The following is a 16,659-nucleotide window of genomic DNA, read 5'->3' as shown; positions in this document are numbered from 1 at the left end:
AACCCCCTCTAGCCTCAGGTTCAAAGTTACAGCAAACACAGTTAAAATCCTTCCAACAAAAGAAACATTTACAAGTTGAGAAAATAAAAATAAGACTAATCCGCCTTGCCTGGCTATTACTTACAATTTTGAAACATGAAAGACTGATTCAGAAAGATTTGGAGAGCCTGGGTGTACGTCTGGTCCCTCTTAGTCCCAAGAGCGAACAACACCCACAACACACAGAGAACACAAAATGAAGTTTTCGCGTATCTCCGCACAAGTATTGTGAAAAGTTATCTTTGATCCCCTCATCTGGTCTTGTACGGTGCTCAGACAGGTTGTACTGAGGCTTCTTAAACCGATGTTACAGGTAAGGAGACGATCTAACACTTAACCCTGTTTCTCTGTTTATGACAGTCCCGCCTAAGGGTAGCGGTAATTTTATCGGGCTAGGTGCTGTCACAGACCGCGATAGTAGAAGTTTAATAGACACGAGGGTCATCCTTATCATATTTCTTGTACTGACCTGTAAGCGTTACACAAGGTTCATACAGCCTGGCTGTCACCATGGACCAGCTCGGGACCATCAGGGGACAGATACTTTCAAAATTTGAGGAGGCAAGTTTCCTAGTGGTTGTGCTGTTAGTTTTTGTTGTTCGTTCTCTCTGGGTGAGAGTGACCAGACATGACAACCAGAGTTTCTCTCGATACACGGTCTGTATAAGTTTTCACTTAGAAATACTAGGTAGAATAAGGGCGAGAGTAGGCTTCATGTTAGTGTTTTCTTTATTTGCAAATGTGCATTTGGACTGGAAGGAGTTTGAATTTGTATTGCATACTTAGCGCTGGAGCGTATTCCACCAGTGTCTATAGCTGAACAACCCTTTACCGTCAATCCACTTAAATTTACCAAAGGGTAATTTTTACCATTTTCTTTCTTTAATTAAAAGTTTTTCTTGTTTAGAACCTAGATTGTCGTCTTTTTTTTCATCTCTGAGCTGACCGACCCAGGGCACTTGGGTCCTGGATCTTCACCAGGGACCTTGTCCGGGGGAGAGCAGGGGTTAAGGCGACGAGGATAACGTTAATTGCTCATCTGTGTGTAGGCATTACTTTCTCTCAGGCGACGTCTGTGAGGGGGAACAGAGAAGGACGGGGAGGAAAAGATCCCTTTCCTACTCTGTTTTGTGATTCAAGGGTTTGAATCACAGTAACTTCAGGGACACCAAGGAAGGGAAGCCTGGGAAGAAAGCAACATGGAGGAACAGGGTTCTACATTTCTCTGTGTTAAGCGATCAGAGGATGAGTCTATGGGGGTCCCGGGCAAGGTCTTTGGGGCGACCAGATGTGTACCAGGCAATTTTGTGAATCCTGGTTCGGCTGGCATGTTACCAAGGTAACGTAAGCTGGTAATGTGGTTAGCAGGAATTCAGGCTGGGTACCCCATCTTTTGCGAAGCTATGTTAGTGTGGACTGATATATGCTCAAGGCAGTTGAGCCTAGGGTTGGTCTTCCTAAAGGATAGGTCACTTGGAGTACGGGTTGGATTCTACGGCTAGGGCTTCCCGCCGTTCAGGGTTAGTTTTAAAGGGTAGGGAATTGGAGCTTAATGGGTGTAGAGTTTCCTATGCGTGGCTCCCGCACGCAAGTTTAGCGTCTTCACAAACGGTCAGGGGCACTTTGGTCTGTCGCAGGGCGGAGACCTATCGTCTAGGATTCTAAGGGGTGCCGGCCACGAGGCTATTGGAGCTTCAGCTGGAGTTATGGTTTCGATTGGGTAGGGCCTTGGAGGCTGTAGGGTTCAGTAGGTCTCCTATCCAGGGTTCGGGATTGCCGCCTTAGTTCGGGTTAGGGTCTAAGGGCCGCAGACTCTGGCGTTAGTGTTGGGTTCCTATGCAAGGTCGCTTCCTGCCCCTCAGAGTTAGGGTTCCTAACGGCGGCGTGCACTTGGAGCTAGGATAGCGGTGCCTGACTTCGGTGGTGTGCTTCGCACTAAGGGTCTAGGTGCTAAGCGGTGGGGGACTGGACTAGCGGGTGCTCAGTCGCGCGTTCTCATTTGCAGGCGTGCCCATAGGGCATACGTCTCAACCTAGGGGGTAGGGTGTTTCCCTTTGGGTAGGGGTATCCCACCCAGGGTTCTGCGTTGCCTATGACGCTTTGCATTGGACGCTTAGCGGCTCTCGGGTTCATAAGAGGTTACGGGCTGACCACTCTGGTTTTCTATGTTCTAAGGGTTAGGGCCTTGCCATCTACTGGGTTCACGATTCATGGTTCTAGAGCAAACTTGGAGCCTTATGGTTTGGGGCGCGTTCCTATGACGGTCAGCGGTCACCGCCCTAGGGGTCTAGGGATGTTTAAGGGAATAGGGCCACTGGCAAGCTAAGGCGTTACGGCGGTTGCCTATGGGGTAGGCTCCCCGCCCTAGATTTAGGGTTCTACTGGTAGGGGCACCGCCCCCAGAGGTTAGGGTTGTAAGGAAGGCACTTGGAGCTTAGGGTTAGTTCTTATGGGTTAGGCGCTTCCCGCACTAGAGTTAGGGTCTTCCTTTACTGGGTGGACGCCCGCCCCGTGTTAAATCCGGTTCTCTAGAGTCGGGACCACTCTGCGCAAAGCTACCGCGTCTGGTGTTCTACGGTCGGGCTTCCACCTAGGGTTAGGGTTTGAAGGTCAGGGCCACTTGGACGCGTCAGGGCTTGGGTTCCTATTGGTAAGGGCTTTCCGCCCTAGGGTTAGGGGTGTATGGGCTAGGACTTGGAGCCCTAGGGTTAGGGTTCTTATGGAGTAGGTTCCGCCCTAGGCGTTAGGGTTGCTACAATACCCGCCCACAAAGGCACCCCGTTGGGGTTAGAGCACTTGGAACTCGGGGTTAGGGTTCTCTTGGGTAAGGGCTCCGCCCCTGGGTTAGGGTTGCTATGGGTGCAGGCACTTGGAGCAGGGTGTGAGGTCCTTGGGGGGGCTTGCCACCCTAGGTTCGGTTTCTGCTAAGCGGCCATCTAGCGCAACTTGACTAGGGTTAGGGTTCCTATGGGTAGGGCTTCCCGCCCTAGGGTTAGGGTTGCTATGGGTAGGGCACTTGGAGCTAGGGTTAGGGTTCCTAAGCAAGGTCGGCTTTAGGAAGTGCGGGGCCCAATTCAGACAGTTTCGACGGGGCCCTGGCAGGGATGACTTTAAAAAAAAAAAAGAAAAAACACACGTTAAAAAAAAACACGTGGGGCTTGTACTCACCGGGCAGTGCTCCGAGTCTTCGCGGCACTTCGGCGGTGGGTCCTTCACTTCTCCAGGTATCCAGCGGCACTGAGGGACTCGCTGCCAAAGTGTCGCCGAAGACCCAGAGTAAGCGAAGGACCCGCAACTGAAGTACCGTCGAAGACCCAGAGAGAGTGAAGGACTCACCGCTGAAGTGCCGCTGAAGACCCAAAGTGCCGCCAGGTGAGTAAAAATTAAAAAGGCTCCTCTAGCCAGGGAAAGGATTCTCACTGGGTGCTGGGCCCTTTCATGTATGGGGCCCGATTCGGGGGAATTTGTGGAATAGGCCTAAATCCGGCCCTGCCCATGGGAACTGGTGAGCTGGACAGACGGAGAATGAGCTGGAACTTGATGGCGAAATCCCATTTCTGAACGCCCCCAAGAAGTGCATAAAGACAAGGAGCAACCCAGAATCCTCCACTCAACAGCTTGGAGAATGGAGAAAGACTTGCCAAACCATCCCATTCATTCTTTTTCCCAGTGGGCTCCTGGGTGGGGATTTTCCTGCCTTACTACAGTGGCTTAAAAAGAGTATTTTATTTATTATTCTGCATTAAGGAAGCTGATTGCACCACTGAGACAACAATCAAAATCATCCTGCTTCACCTCAGACAAACCATATGGGTCCCTTCTATCCCCGCACAGGGAGCCAGTCAGTTCAAGCCCTTCTGTCACTCACATCCCAAGCAAGAGCTTGGATCATGCCAGTCGGCACAACTAACTCGCAAAATGCCTATGAAAACAACAGGCAGCTCTGTCCCATGCACAGCCAACTCTCCCCTCACCACAGGCTGTTCGCTGCTCACACCCCCAGGAACTACAAAGATAAATGTAAGATGAACATCAAAATCTGTTAGACTGTGGAGTGATCTGCTAAAGGGACGCATGGCCTGAGTCATTTAAAGCCAGGCTGGACAAAGCACTTAAGAATATACTGTAGAGAAACCCCCCCAGCACAGGCAGGAGCTGGACAAGATAACCTAGCAATTGTTTTACATCCCCAGCTTCTCTGATTTTAAGGAAGCTGAGGAGAGAGAGAGCAGCAGCTCAAGGAATGTGTCCTCTCACAGCAAGCCCAAGAAGACTGCACTGAGCAACAGAAAGGCACCACAGTGTCAGGGCAAGCCCAGGCTTCGCCCTGTATCTTTCAACCTGCCAAAGCACAGATATGGGCAATGCAAAAAAAATATCTGTGCCAGAGGTTTAAAATAAACGCCGGACTCACTGATTTGGCATCAGTCACATTCCCCATCACCTCCATCTCACCAGGCTGTGTTTCTGAATTCCATTTACACCCGTGAAAGTGGAGACAACATCAAGGCTATGTGGGATGGTGCCTGGAGGGAAGAATTTGGGTTTCTCTCTGCTGAAGGAGAATTGAGAAATCTGCTTGCCGTTCTCTCTGAAGAGAATGTACACAGCCAGGCTGCTTGGCGACTGTTCCACCTAGAGATCCTCACTAAAAGGCGTCTCTCCTCTTCGTACCATGTACCCCAAACACCGTTTCCCTCATTGGTTAGTCATCTTAATGGTTACTCTTATTAACAAGATTACACTGAAATTTTCCCTAGGGAGTTGATCTTGCTAATGCTCTTTCTAGTCTTTAGTATCACTTACTCTCTGGATCAATTTATCTATAATCCTACAGGAACAACATTAATACAAAGGGAGAACTAAACCAGAGCCCATGATTTCTCCACTGAGAAGGCAAAGGGGAACTCAGTTCATTGGAAAGTGAAGAGATGCGTTTACTAGAGCCTGGTGGAAGGCTTGAGGCAGTGCGGAAGAATGAATTTTGTTTGCTCAGGAAAGCACTGTTTGGAGCCCCTGAACAAAGTTTTCATTCAGCTGGCTGAGATGGCTCGTTCCCAAGGAGCTTGACAGCACACCCCCACTCCAGCCCTACCATCTGCACAGAGCTGCAGCTTGCAGTGTTTGTAACAGGTGTTTCCATGGGGAAGATCCTATCTGCTCCTGCAAGTCAGCCATAGGATGCAACAACACAATAGGATTCCACAGCTGCTCACCCTGTGACTGAGATCAGGAAGCAACCCAAAGGCTGCCTGTGGAGAAAGGTCCAGACAACACCCCCAAGTCTCTACATGGGGTTCCCTGGGAACAGTGAAACCTTCCCAGTGCAAAGGATCCCTTGCAAGTAGTAAAGGCCCTACAGCAGCACAGACCTCACATAGAAGAAACCTGACCTGTTCCTGCACAGACAGGACCGTCTCTTTGCAGCCAGCTCTTCCACATATCACATGCTTGTGCTGGCTACAGCGAGGGCAGTGGAGCCCTGGGTTTATGCCCATGCACGTGCACACACACACTGGACCGATCAACCACCAAGTTACTGGCAGACCAGCTCAAAGGCCATAGATATGGTGATGGAGAATCAGTTACAGATAAAAAGACACGGGTGCACCCAACAAGTCTTACTTTGCCTAGAGCTCTGTGCGGCCTTGGGTCAGCCCTAAGCAGTAGCACCTAAAATGCAACTAATGAACAAAGCGCAACCTGAAGGGTGCTGAAGTGCAATCCATGCCCATCCTCTAGTTTGCTATGGCACTCACATTGCCTGGGTCCTGGGCACCAGTCCGGGGAGATCTGCATTTTAATTTAATTTTAAATGAAGCTTCTTAAACATTTTTAAAACCTTATTTACTTTAATACAACAGTTTAGTTATATATTATAGACTTATAGAAAGAGACCTTCTAAAAACGTTACAATGTATGACTGGCACGCGAAACCTTAAATTAGAGTGAATAAATGAAGACTCGGCACACCACTACTGAAAGGTTGCCAGCCCCTGGTATAGAGGGACAAGTATGGGTGAGGTAATATCTTCTGTTGGAGCAGCCCAGAGAAACTGCTTCTGCCAGGACACAGGCAGTTAGTCTCTCTGGTCTGGTGGCTCCAGGAATGCTGTGGTTTGTTGATTTTCCAGGTAACAAGGAAGACACAAGCAAATTTTATGACTCTTATTTATATGCAAATTTGCTGCTCCAGTCTGATTGGCTCCCCATGCCCTATCCACTCCATTCCTGTCTGCCTCCAAGACTTGCTGTCCCCTACAGAGCAATCTTGCCTGGCTGCTCTCATTCCAGCTAGCTGGTAACGACAATGCTAAGGTCTCCCAGAGAATAAGAGCAGACAGTTACTGTTCACAGCTCACCAGCTCCAGCTATCCAACTCTACCCAGCCTGCCAGAGGATTTCATACCCCCTCTAAATTCCTATATGCTAACCTATTACCAGACAGCAACCTAGGAAAGAATATCACCCATGGGCAGCAGGGAAGAGGGAAAGAAAGAAGAAAGAGCTTAATCAAAACCTTTCCACGAAAACGTCCCTAAAACATCTGGAATTAATACCAGACAGAGCGAACGACAGAGCACAGTTTCTCTGCTTTTCCAGACTCACTTATCGGTACAAACTCAAAACCCACTAACAGGGCTAGCAACATCATACCCCCCAAGCTGATGCCAAGGTGAGAACACCGCAGAGTTCACATCCCAAATCCCCAGCTGGGAAGCTTCACTTTCTTCTGAGAAGAATAAATTAATGCTCTGTATTCGTTCCCCACTCACCAGGGACACAAACCTGCCTGGAGCGCGGTATGCACTGTGTATGCGGGACGTTAAGAAATTGTAATCTATTGGAGTGAAAGCGGAATTTAATTCCAAATTCTTTCAGTCCTGGGCTTCTTCCCTAACAGAGTCCAATGTGTCCTAGCCTTCTAGAGCATGTGGGGAATGCAGTTCTAGTTGTATGCATGCTGCCCTGTGCACAGAGAGCACAGAACCTCTTGCCACTGCTGTCTGACCTCAGCTAAATTTGGAAGTTATCCTTCCCTTCAGATGTTTTCTGGGCAGAAAAAGGAAGAGGGGAAAAGACATTATACCAGCCTCCCCCTTGACCTATGGACTGCAAATCCCAGAATAGAAAACTTTTAACAACATTGTGGTTTGCTGACTGCCTGAAGTCTCCTGCCACTCCCCATGCACCCCGGAGCAAGAACCCCCCTCTCCATAGCGTATCCCCAGAGCTAAGATGTCATCTGCATAAGCCAAGAGAAGAAAACGTGTTGCAAAACAATCCCTGCAGATTTACAGATCAACACTCAATCCATGATTTATAGACATGAATTAGCTCTGTTGCAAGGGCACTGAGCTCACAGATTCGCAGGAATTTAAAAGAAAATCCAAACTACTGCAGCTTCCCATGGCCTCCTGCAACTTCCAACAGCAAGCGCATAAAGGTATCATCTCCACCCAGCAGCACCTCAACCTGCCAATTGTACACTAGCTGCTTTGTTGTGTGACTCTGCTATTGTTAACATGAACAAGGCGACCAGACCCAAAGGCCTTGTCATAATTTCACCTGCGCTTGTCTGAGCATGGCTGCACCTGAAATGATCTGGGGCAGAATTCAACAACAAAAAAACAGGGAGAAATCGCAGGTGTTTGCAACTCTAGTGAAGAGAAAGATTTATTTAAAGTGTGTCTATCCCCTGCTCTAGATATGCGGCCTAAGCATTATATCCACCCACTCTACTGGCCAACAGGGACATTTCCCTGGAACTCAGGTAGCCAAGCCCCTGCCCACAAGTTCACGTTTGATACGGTGTGACACACATTCAATACAAGGCCAGGTCCTTTCTGAGTGTCCGGAAGTCACATAACACGCTGCCCCAGGCATTTACCGTGTTACTGACTCTGGGTTAAAGGCGGGCAGGGGAACATTTCGAGTCCTGCAGAGAACCTCCAAGGCAGTAAACACTGTGACTTGGCAAGAAGCAAACAGAGCAAAGGAAAGCAATGGCACCTGATCAAATAAGGGAGGAGAAACTAGTTTCAGAAAGACCGCCCTGGACTGGGTGGCTGCTCCTGTCGATCAAACGAGCCATTCATTCACGGGTGGCAGCCTCTTTAAAGCCCAGAAGCAAAATTCAAGGAAACCCACATGCCACAGGAGAGAGGCGAGAGGGGATGGACAGCCACTGCCTTAGGTTTGAGCAAGAAGTGAGACACCTGTAAGAGAGGCTGCCCCACAAAACACTGAACACACCACACAGGACAGCCTAGGCAGGAGGGCACAAGTCCAAGTAATTGGAGAAGAGCCCCAAAATAGAAGAGACAACCTAATTCCTTGCCAGACTGACACCTCCTACCAGGGGGGACCCAAGTACTCCAATCAACGGGACAGAGAAACTCTCTCCCCGCCCCCCTGCTCTGTTCTCACACTTCTTGTGCTACTAGCCCTCAAGCTAAAGTTACACAGGGAAAAGAACCCAGAACACAACTTCAGGGGCAGCATTCAGCATGTCCTTGCAGAATGCAGCTGGTGAGTCAGACCCCACCAGCAGCAGGGCCTGGCCTCCTGGAGATGCCTTTGGTGCATAATGAGGTCACTAGGAGTTGAGGGCTCCCATTTTCTCACAGGACTGGGCTCTAAATCGGCAAACAAGCAACTGGTGACAAGCATGCGGCTCCTGAGTGCTGTCTTGGGGGTTGATAAAGAGCTCTTCTGAAATGTTTGCATGGAAGAGGCAGTGGGACAGGGGAGGGTGAAGAGGCTGTCAATGGAAGGAGTAGTTTTCGTCCAGCTGGCTACTTTAAGCTCCCGAGCATGGAATCCTGCCTGGAAATTCCTGGGTTTTTTGTTGTTGTTGTTGTTTTATTTAACGAGCATTTATTGGCCTGCTTATAACTGATGAAATTGCCATTTGGCACAGCATGGAAAGTGGAGCCTAAACAAACATTCACTGCAAAGAAGGAAGCGTTTCCCAACTGGTGTTTGAACATGTTTAGCAACAGAAGGGATCTGTTTCAACTGTTTACAGCTCAGCCCCAACCTTTCACCACTGGCAGAGGAGAAGAAAGGAGTGTGAATGGTAGAATCAAGCCATTGGCTTGGAAGTTTTCTGCCTGCAGGACAGCACCACTAATTCAGTGACACGACTGCCAAAGCAGGACACCATCTGGGAGGGGAGACCCAGTGCCGTTCATTACACTTGAGCATTGTAGACAGACAAGGTGGGGGAGGCGGTATCTTTTATTGGACCAACTTCTGTTGGGGAGAGAGAGTAGCTTCACATCTGAAGACAAACCGTATAAGCTCGAAAGCTGCTCTCCCCCACCTTGTCTCCCTCATAGCCTGGGACCACAGGGTGCACCGCTTGAGCATTCTGTCACTCCAATGCAGCAAGGCCAGGCGCTGCCATTAACTGGACACTGCAACTCCTGCACTAGGCAGAACTTGGCATTTGGTTTAATCACACACCCTGACTGAGCTAAAATAGTATCTCACGCCAGAGAGCACCTCAAGGAGCTGAAAGAGATGGCACGCAGGACAAAGCTCCCACTCTGTAAAGGTCACAATGCTCAAAGGGCAGCCTGAGACACAGTTAATGGTGCAGGACACTACACTCTGACTCTTCCCCCATTGCCATGGTCCTCGAGACCCAGACTCACATGCCAACCCAGTCTCCCTTGCCCCCGTGCAATAGAGCAGGGCAGAGAATTAACTCACAGCCTGATTTCTTCCAACAGCCCAGGTGGCACTCAGGTGGGTACTATGCACTGAAGTTCCGCGTGAAAGGCCATGATACTTAGCACAGAAATACATCCCTGCCGCTCCCTGTCCAACATCCAGCCAACCAAACCCCCTTTGTTACAGAAAAGAGATCCAGTACTGAGTGCTGAGAAACATAATTGTGCTTGGGAAGCCTGAAGCCGCTATTAAGTCATTCAGTGCATGGTCCTGCCAGGATTTTCTGTGGGGCTTTTTTTCCCCAGTCAAGTTTTAAATGACTCTTAGTTGCTTTAAGATGAGCAACAATTTCTATAACCTCAGTTCCATGACTCCTCAGTGTTTCTGGCCTAAATAATTTACAAGTGAGAGGCCACCAGATTTACATGGGAGACAGAATTTGGATCTAATGCAGGAGAACTCATAATGCAAGATACTAGAAGGAACCAACACCCAGGCGCAGGAGCACCTGAAGCTCCCTCTTACTCACATGAGGTCTGGTTTGTGCCGATGAAGGATGGCACAGAATGCCAGGCCGTCCCGGAAAGAGGTGGTCATGTTGGTGATGCTCACATCCCGGTAGCCTTCACACTGTTGCTTGCACCACAGCTGTAAGTTTTTGATGGCTGCCATTCTGGGTAGGGGGGTAGTCAGAAATAGGGGTTAGGCACTACAGGAGAGGTGAGGCAGATCCCTGCAGCGATGCTCCCAGTGGAAAATCGGACACCCAGCGCAGCACTTGGCGATGCCAGGAACCGAAGAGCCCCAAACTCCACCAGCTTGGTTCTATTATAGACCCAGATCCTCCACCTGCTGCAAAGTGCTTTTGCTACCAACCTGCCTGGCTGCTTCTGCAGGCAAGAAAAGGAATGCTGCAGCCACTGCTGGCAATGCTGGCACAAGCCCTCCACCGTCACTGCTGGGGGTGGGGGGTGTAGACAAGGCTAGTTCCTGCCTCTCCCCCGTCACTGCTGGGTGAGGGCTGCAGGCGATGCTGGTGCAAGACCCCCCGGTCCCTGCTGGGGAGTGCAGGCGATGCTGGTGCAAGACCCCCCGGACACTGCTGGAGGGGGGTGCAGGCGATGCTGGTGCAAGACCCCCCCGGTCACTGCTGGAGGGGGGTGCAGGCGATGCTGGTGCAAGAAGTCCCCCCCCCCGGTCACTGTGCCTAACAGAGGGAGCCCGCCGCAGCCCCAGAGAGTGTCAGGAGCGTCCCGACTCCCAGTCCCGGACGCGGGGAGCCGCCGCCGCCGAGTCCCGCTCGCCGCCCAAGGCGCAGCTTGTCCTGCAGCCCCGCTCCGGTGCCCGCGGCTCGCTGCCCTCCCCCGCCAGCGGGTCCCGGCTGCAGCCTGCTGGGTGTGCGGGCAGGAGCCGCGCCGCGGCCGCATCTGGGAGGAGGAGGCGGGGAGAGCGCGGGGGAGGGATCAGGGAGCCGGGCGCCCCCCACCAGGAGAGACGCCCCTTCCTTGGGGCAGGGAGCAGCCGCGGCCATGCTCCGCCTCGGCGCGGGTGAGCAGGGTCCGGGGCACGTAGCCGGGCGGGCGAAGCTGCAGCCCAGCGCCCCAGACCCTGTGCCCGGCAGAAACCGCCACCTCCCCGACCCCGCTCTGCGGCAGAAGCGCCTTGCGGGCGGAGCAGGAGGAGCCGCAGCGCCCTGGCCCTGGCCCCCGGCAGAAGTAGCTGCGGCGGCGGGGGGGGGCAAACAGGGTAGTGCACCAGTGAGAGTCTGAAAGGAGCTGAACGGGGGCAGGACCGCAAGTGGGAAGGGTGGGGAAGGGTCCCCCACTGTCCTCACTTGCTCTGGCCCAGGGGCCCTGGAAACCTTCTTCCGTCTGTGCAGGCCAAGCCCTGCTAGGGAGGGGTGGTGCTGCCCAGGGACTTCGGCTTTGCTCCGTCGCTGCCTTGGGGGACACCCAGAGAGGCTGGGTGCGGGCCCTGGCCCAAGCCAGGTGGAGACTATGGAGCTGCAGAACCAGCCCGTGGGGAGCCAGGTGTATGAACCGACCTAGCCAGGAGAAGGTGCTTTCCTCTGGCTCATAACCTTGGTTGTGGAAAGATTAGGGAGATAGCTCAGCCGATCCTAGGCTGATCCCAGATGTCCTGATATATAGGGACAGTCCTGATTTTGGGGTCTTTTTCTTATATAGGTTTTTATTACCACCCACCCCCTCCCTGATTTTTCACACTTGCTGTCTGGTCTCCCTAGCCAATCCTGGAGCTAACACACCCCCTGAGCTGGGCTTTTTCTGTCCTGGTTTGGATCAAATGTAGAACCATCCTCTGGGGCAGAGTTAATAGGACTCAGCAGATTTCCACGTATGTATCCCTCCTCTCTCCCCTCATGTGTGAGTGCAGAGGACATCTCTGCTGCAAACCCATCTGCCGATACATTTATACATCCCCCTGATTTTTTTAGCAGACTGAGACCTGTTCAGCCCATGCATGTTTCCAATGAAAAGGCGTGTCACAGTTCTATGTAGGCATGCACATCCTGAGCAGCCCCACTGCAGAAACCTGACTGGTGTGCGTCAGAAAAGAGCCTCAGCCAAAGCTGTAAACGTGAACACTTCCTCCCTTTGGAAATGTTTGGCTCAAACTTAATTTCTCTCCAGCCCATCTCCAGGGTGTATGTGTATCATTGCCTTAGCACTCTGAAATTCACGTACATATTTGCTGAGTTACCAGAGTGGCGTTGCTAGTTCAGCAGGTAGAGGCAGCCTGCATTTCTAGTTGAAGAACTAACACTCTCTTCCAAACGCTACCTGCACGTCCTTGCTCTCTGTTTGTATTCGTCCTGCAAAACTCTAGTAAAATGGAAGCTACTGGTGGCACTGGGCGCTGAAGGATCAAGGCAGGAAATTTAGGGAAGAAGATGTAGCAAACAGAAGCAATATACATTAGAGCTGGGAAGCTACTGCTACTGCACACTACAATTGGATTTAGGGGGTAGGGTCTAGAATAGGTGTGGGGGAGCAGATAGAATGCTGTAAAAACATGCCATGATAAACAGCTCTATGGTCCATTCATTGTTACCGTGCCCTTTGTGTTGGCCTTTCCCCCAATGCAGAGTGGATGTAAAGTGACTTCTATCTCCTTTGCACTGGTGTAAATAAATGAGTACACAAGGCTCAGCAAATCGGGCCTGGAGGTCTCAAACCAGCCATCTGAATGGAGAATGAGGTATATGCAAGACAGGACCTGCAACCCCATATTGAGGAACATTATATGTCTCTCTCATGCTTCCCCACAACTGAATGAGCAGAGCCTTCTCTGCTAACACGGAGCCTAGCTCAGGCATATAGGGAGCTTGAATGAAAGGAGGGTGTGGGGACAGAGTGGGTTTGCTGCTTCCCAGACATAGCTGCACACAAGTGCAGCTGACAGCAAATCAGAGCACAGAAGGAAAGGAGCTGCTGGAGGAAGCAACTCCCAGGAATCTTGGATCCAGAACACAAAGGCTAGTGCTTGAAAGAGAATTTGACAAGGGGTCGTTGCATCTGAATTTAGGCCATTTTTTACACTCAGTCAGCAGTTAGTGACTTGAGCCTCCTTCCGCAAAGGTACTGAGATCCTAAAGTCCCTGTTTTGGCTCCACTGTTATCCACAAAATTCCCTTCATCCCCATCAGTGTCTAAATGCTCTTGGCACCTAAGTTTTCAGGGTAAAAGCTCCCTAGCTGCCTATGTTTCTGCCTTTGGGCACACACACTACTGCTTCGCTCTAGGAATCCAGATGCCTAACTCCTGCTTCAGCCTCAGAGTGATTCACTAACTGGGGGAAAACAAGCATTTAGCTGCCTATGTCACATGTGGGACCCAAGTGGCTGGATGTGCTCAGGGGCCCCGTACCTGATTGACCAACATTTGAATCGGACCCAGAGGAGGAAGAAGTGGTGATGCCACCCTATAACTGTTAGCCTCAACCACAGGACTACAGAGCCACTCTCTCAATGCCTCTTCCCCTGAAGATAAATAGTGGGCCAGAGAGAGAGAATGGCTCTACAGCTCAATGGTTGGGACACACACCTGGAAGGTGCGCAATCTGGGTCTGGTCTGGTCCGCCTGCTCCAGTCACTCTTTCTTCTGTTGAAGTTGTTCCCCATGGATATATGATGAGACTGAGGGACCCTCCTTCATTAGAATATCCCCTGGCTCTGTGGTTAGAGCACCCTCCTGAGACAGGGCAGATCAGTGTTCCAATCCTTTCTCCTCCTCTGGCTAAGGGGGGAATTGAATCCAGGTCTCTCAAATCCCAGGAACGTGCTCTATAACCAAAGTTATAACTACCACTTCCTACTTCATCCATTTTATGTGACACGAGGCAGGTGCCTAAATCATTCCCACAAGAAATGCCTTAGGAGCTTGACTCCAACAGACCAGTTCCTGTTTGTGGATCTTCAATCAGAGAAAGGTACTGCCCAGCAGTCCAGACTTAGGCGCCTAGGTGAGAAGACAGGGCTTAGCACATTCCACTGCCTTGGCCTCTCTCGTTGGCATGCTGGCTTTGGTGGAGCACATTCTTAGGCACCTACCTCTCCTACTTCATTGTAGAGATGCCTAGGCACCTAATTCAGGTTTTTAGGAGCACCATGGTGGTCCTGTGATTTTCTACATGTGTAAAAGTTAGGCACCACGCTGCTTGACCTTGCAATACCTAAGTCCCTTTGTGAATCTGGGCCTTGGTCAGACGCAGAAGGGCACATCTTCAGGTGAGCCTCTGCCTCAGTGTGTTACACCAGGGGTAGGCAGGAGGAACGGATTGTGACCGTTAGCATCAATTAACATTATCAACTTAAAAGAAACACCTGGAAAAGCAAGGAACTCACAAGAGATGTATTTGTATAGTTGACAAAGCAGTGAAGGACACAAAATAATGCTTTCTTCTAAGAGCTGCCTAGAAATTAGGTATAAAGAATTAATACATCCAATATAATATATTAATGGCATTCCTATGACATGATATGGATAATATACATGAATATATAAATACCTTACAAATAATTCACAAGGTGTTTCCATTTCATCAACAATCACCAGCCAATGTATTTACTTTATGGGAAGGATTATACATTTCATTATAAATGGCTTGCTGGGCATGTCAGTAACTTTTATATCTCCATTCACTTTATTATTAATGGCTTCCTGAACAGTAACAGCACAAAGATGCACACAATGCAGCATCAATATTTGATGTCGCATCTATAGTCTCCCATTTATCATTTATAACAGGCTACAAAAACATTATAAAACATTTATTACATGTTTATAGATCATTTTATACTAAAACAAAGTTGTGTTATAAATACATTATTAATCCTGTGTGCCATTTATAGGAATCCCTTGTAATAAGGCCTTAGCATATGTTGCTCTACAACTAAAACAAATCAATAGAAAGTTGGTGCCGATAGGAAATATTGCACCCTCTGAGCCAGCTTTCTAGTGCTGTGTGGCTTCAGCAAAGGAGCAGAAGGCAAACATCTGTTTCTGCTCAGGTTACGCTAGAAATGAATCAGCCCTGGATGAGGTCAGTCAGAAGAAATGTGGCATAAAACCAGAATTGTTTCACTCCCTTGGACAGGTGTGTGGCAAATGAAGGTGCAGTTTCTGGGCAAATGTTAACAGAAACTTCCATGGCAGAGAATTCTGGCCCAGTCAAATCTAGATTAGCCAAACCAATTCTTAACCTCCATTTTCTTGCAAATCTGCAAAAGGCAATGGTCTCATTACCGTGGACATTAGGGCATCATACTCAGTCCTCTTCAGGGAGTTTGGGAACTGCAGTTTCTGCCAAAATGAGGAGGAGGGAGGCGACATTTAAAAAATTCACTTGTGGGATTTCTTTTTTTTAATTCAGTGAAAACAGGGTTTTGTGGAGGTAAACATTCCTCTACAATGTTTGCTGTACAACTTCTTCAGCATTGGGAATGTGAAAATGATAGTGGCTCTGAATTTAGCCCTGCGACCCCAGGGCCAATCAAGCCAAAACATCTACCCTGCAATTATATAGCTCCACAGCCCAAGTCAACTGGCACAGGTCAGCTGCAGGTGTTTAACTGCAGTGTAGACATACCCTTCATCACCTGGTCTAATCTCCTCCAGCACACAGGCCCTTAAATCTCACCCAGTTACCCCAGTGCTGAGCCCAATAATTTGTGTTTGACTAAAGCATATAATCTTCTGCAAAGTCTTTCAGTCCTGAGCTGAAGATTTCATGAGATGGAAAATCCACCACTTCCCTTGGTAGTTGGTTCTAGGCTGTGTACACTGAGCAAAATTCAGGTTGGAGACGCTCATTGGTACACTATAGACATTTGGTTCCCATTACATGGTAAAGATGATGGTAATGACATATGAGAGACAGTAAACTCATACCATATTATTACTAACGACTCAATAATATTGTGTAACATTTCAAAATACAAGCAACAACTACTTTGCTCTGGGTCTTAGTTTTCTCCGTGTGCTCTTTCGGTCTAAGTTCAATTTTCCTGGATTTGATGCCAGGCCTTTGTAAATTCATTTGTCCCTGCTATGAAACTCCAGTGGTGCCTGACTTCTCGAATGCAATGGAGTTCATTCCACAAGCACAATAAACACCTGCCTAGATTCTTTCCTAACATATGCCCGTGAACAGTTTGGAGGACTTGGAAACATTGCTGGCTGGCTGATCAGCAGCAGCAGCCAGCCACAAGCACAAAGCTATATATCTGCTGTCACTACTGACCAAAAATGCTGCACTTTTAACTCATCACCTACTTAGTTCTAAATAACAGCATGATCTGGCGAGCATGTGCCAAACATACCCTGACTGTACCCCACCGCTACTGACATCAGCTCCAGGCACTACTGTCTGCTGTCACTTCTTAAACTCATCCAGTTTCCAGACACTTTATCCCAGGAT

The 16,659-nt window shown here is 49.5% G+C and overlaps 1 protein-coding gene across 3 annotated transcripts in view; it reads right to left on the bottom strand.

The window, feature by feature from the left end:
• The window catches only part of MICALL2 (MICAL like 2), a 38,207-nt gene extending 27,303 nt beyond the window's left edge, over positions 1–10,904 (bottom strand). Inside the window, exons 1-2 of one of the 3 annotated variants that reach the window (XM_075069196.1) lie at positions 10,819–10,904; positions 10,250–10,775 (exon numbers count right to left, since the gene is read on the bottom strand). In XM_075069196.1, coding sequence (XP_074925297.1) covers positions 10,250–10,392 — 143 coding nt within the window. In that variant the 5' untranslated portion in view covers positions 10,393–10,775; positions 10,819–10,904. Of the gene's footprint in view, positions 1–10,249 lie in introns of all 3 variants that reach the window. The other 2 variants (XM_075069197.1, XM_032794065.2) reach the window with 2 other exon arrangements.
• Between the last annotated feature and the right edge of the window lie 5,755 nt (positions 10,905–16,659).

Source organism: Chelonoidis abingdonii, chromosome 9 (assembly GCF_003597395.2).
Source record: "Chelonoidis abingdonii isolate Lonesome George chromosome 9, CheloAbing_2.0, whole genome shotgun sequence".
Taxonomy (NCBI): domain Eukaryota; kingdom Metazoa; phylum Chordata; order Testudines; family Testudinidae; genus Chelonoidis; species Chelonoidis abingdonii.
The sequence above is the reverse complement of the archived record's forward strand: the minus strand, read 5'-3'. Positions and strand labels throughout refer to the sequence as shown.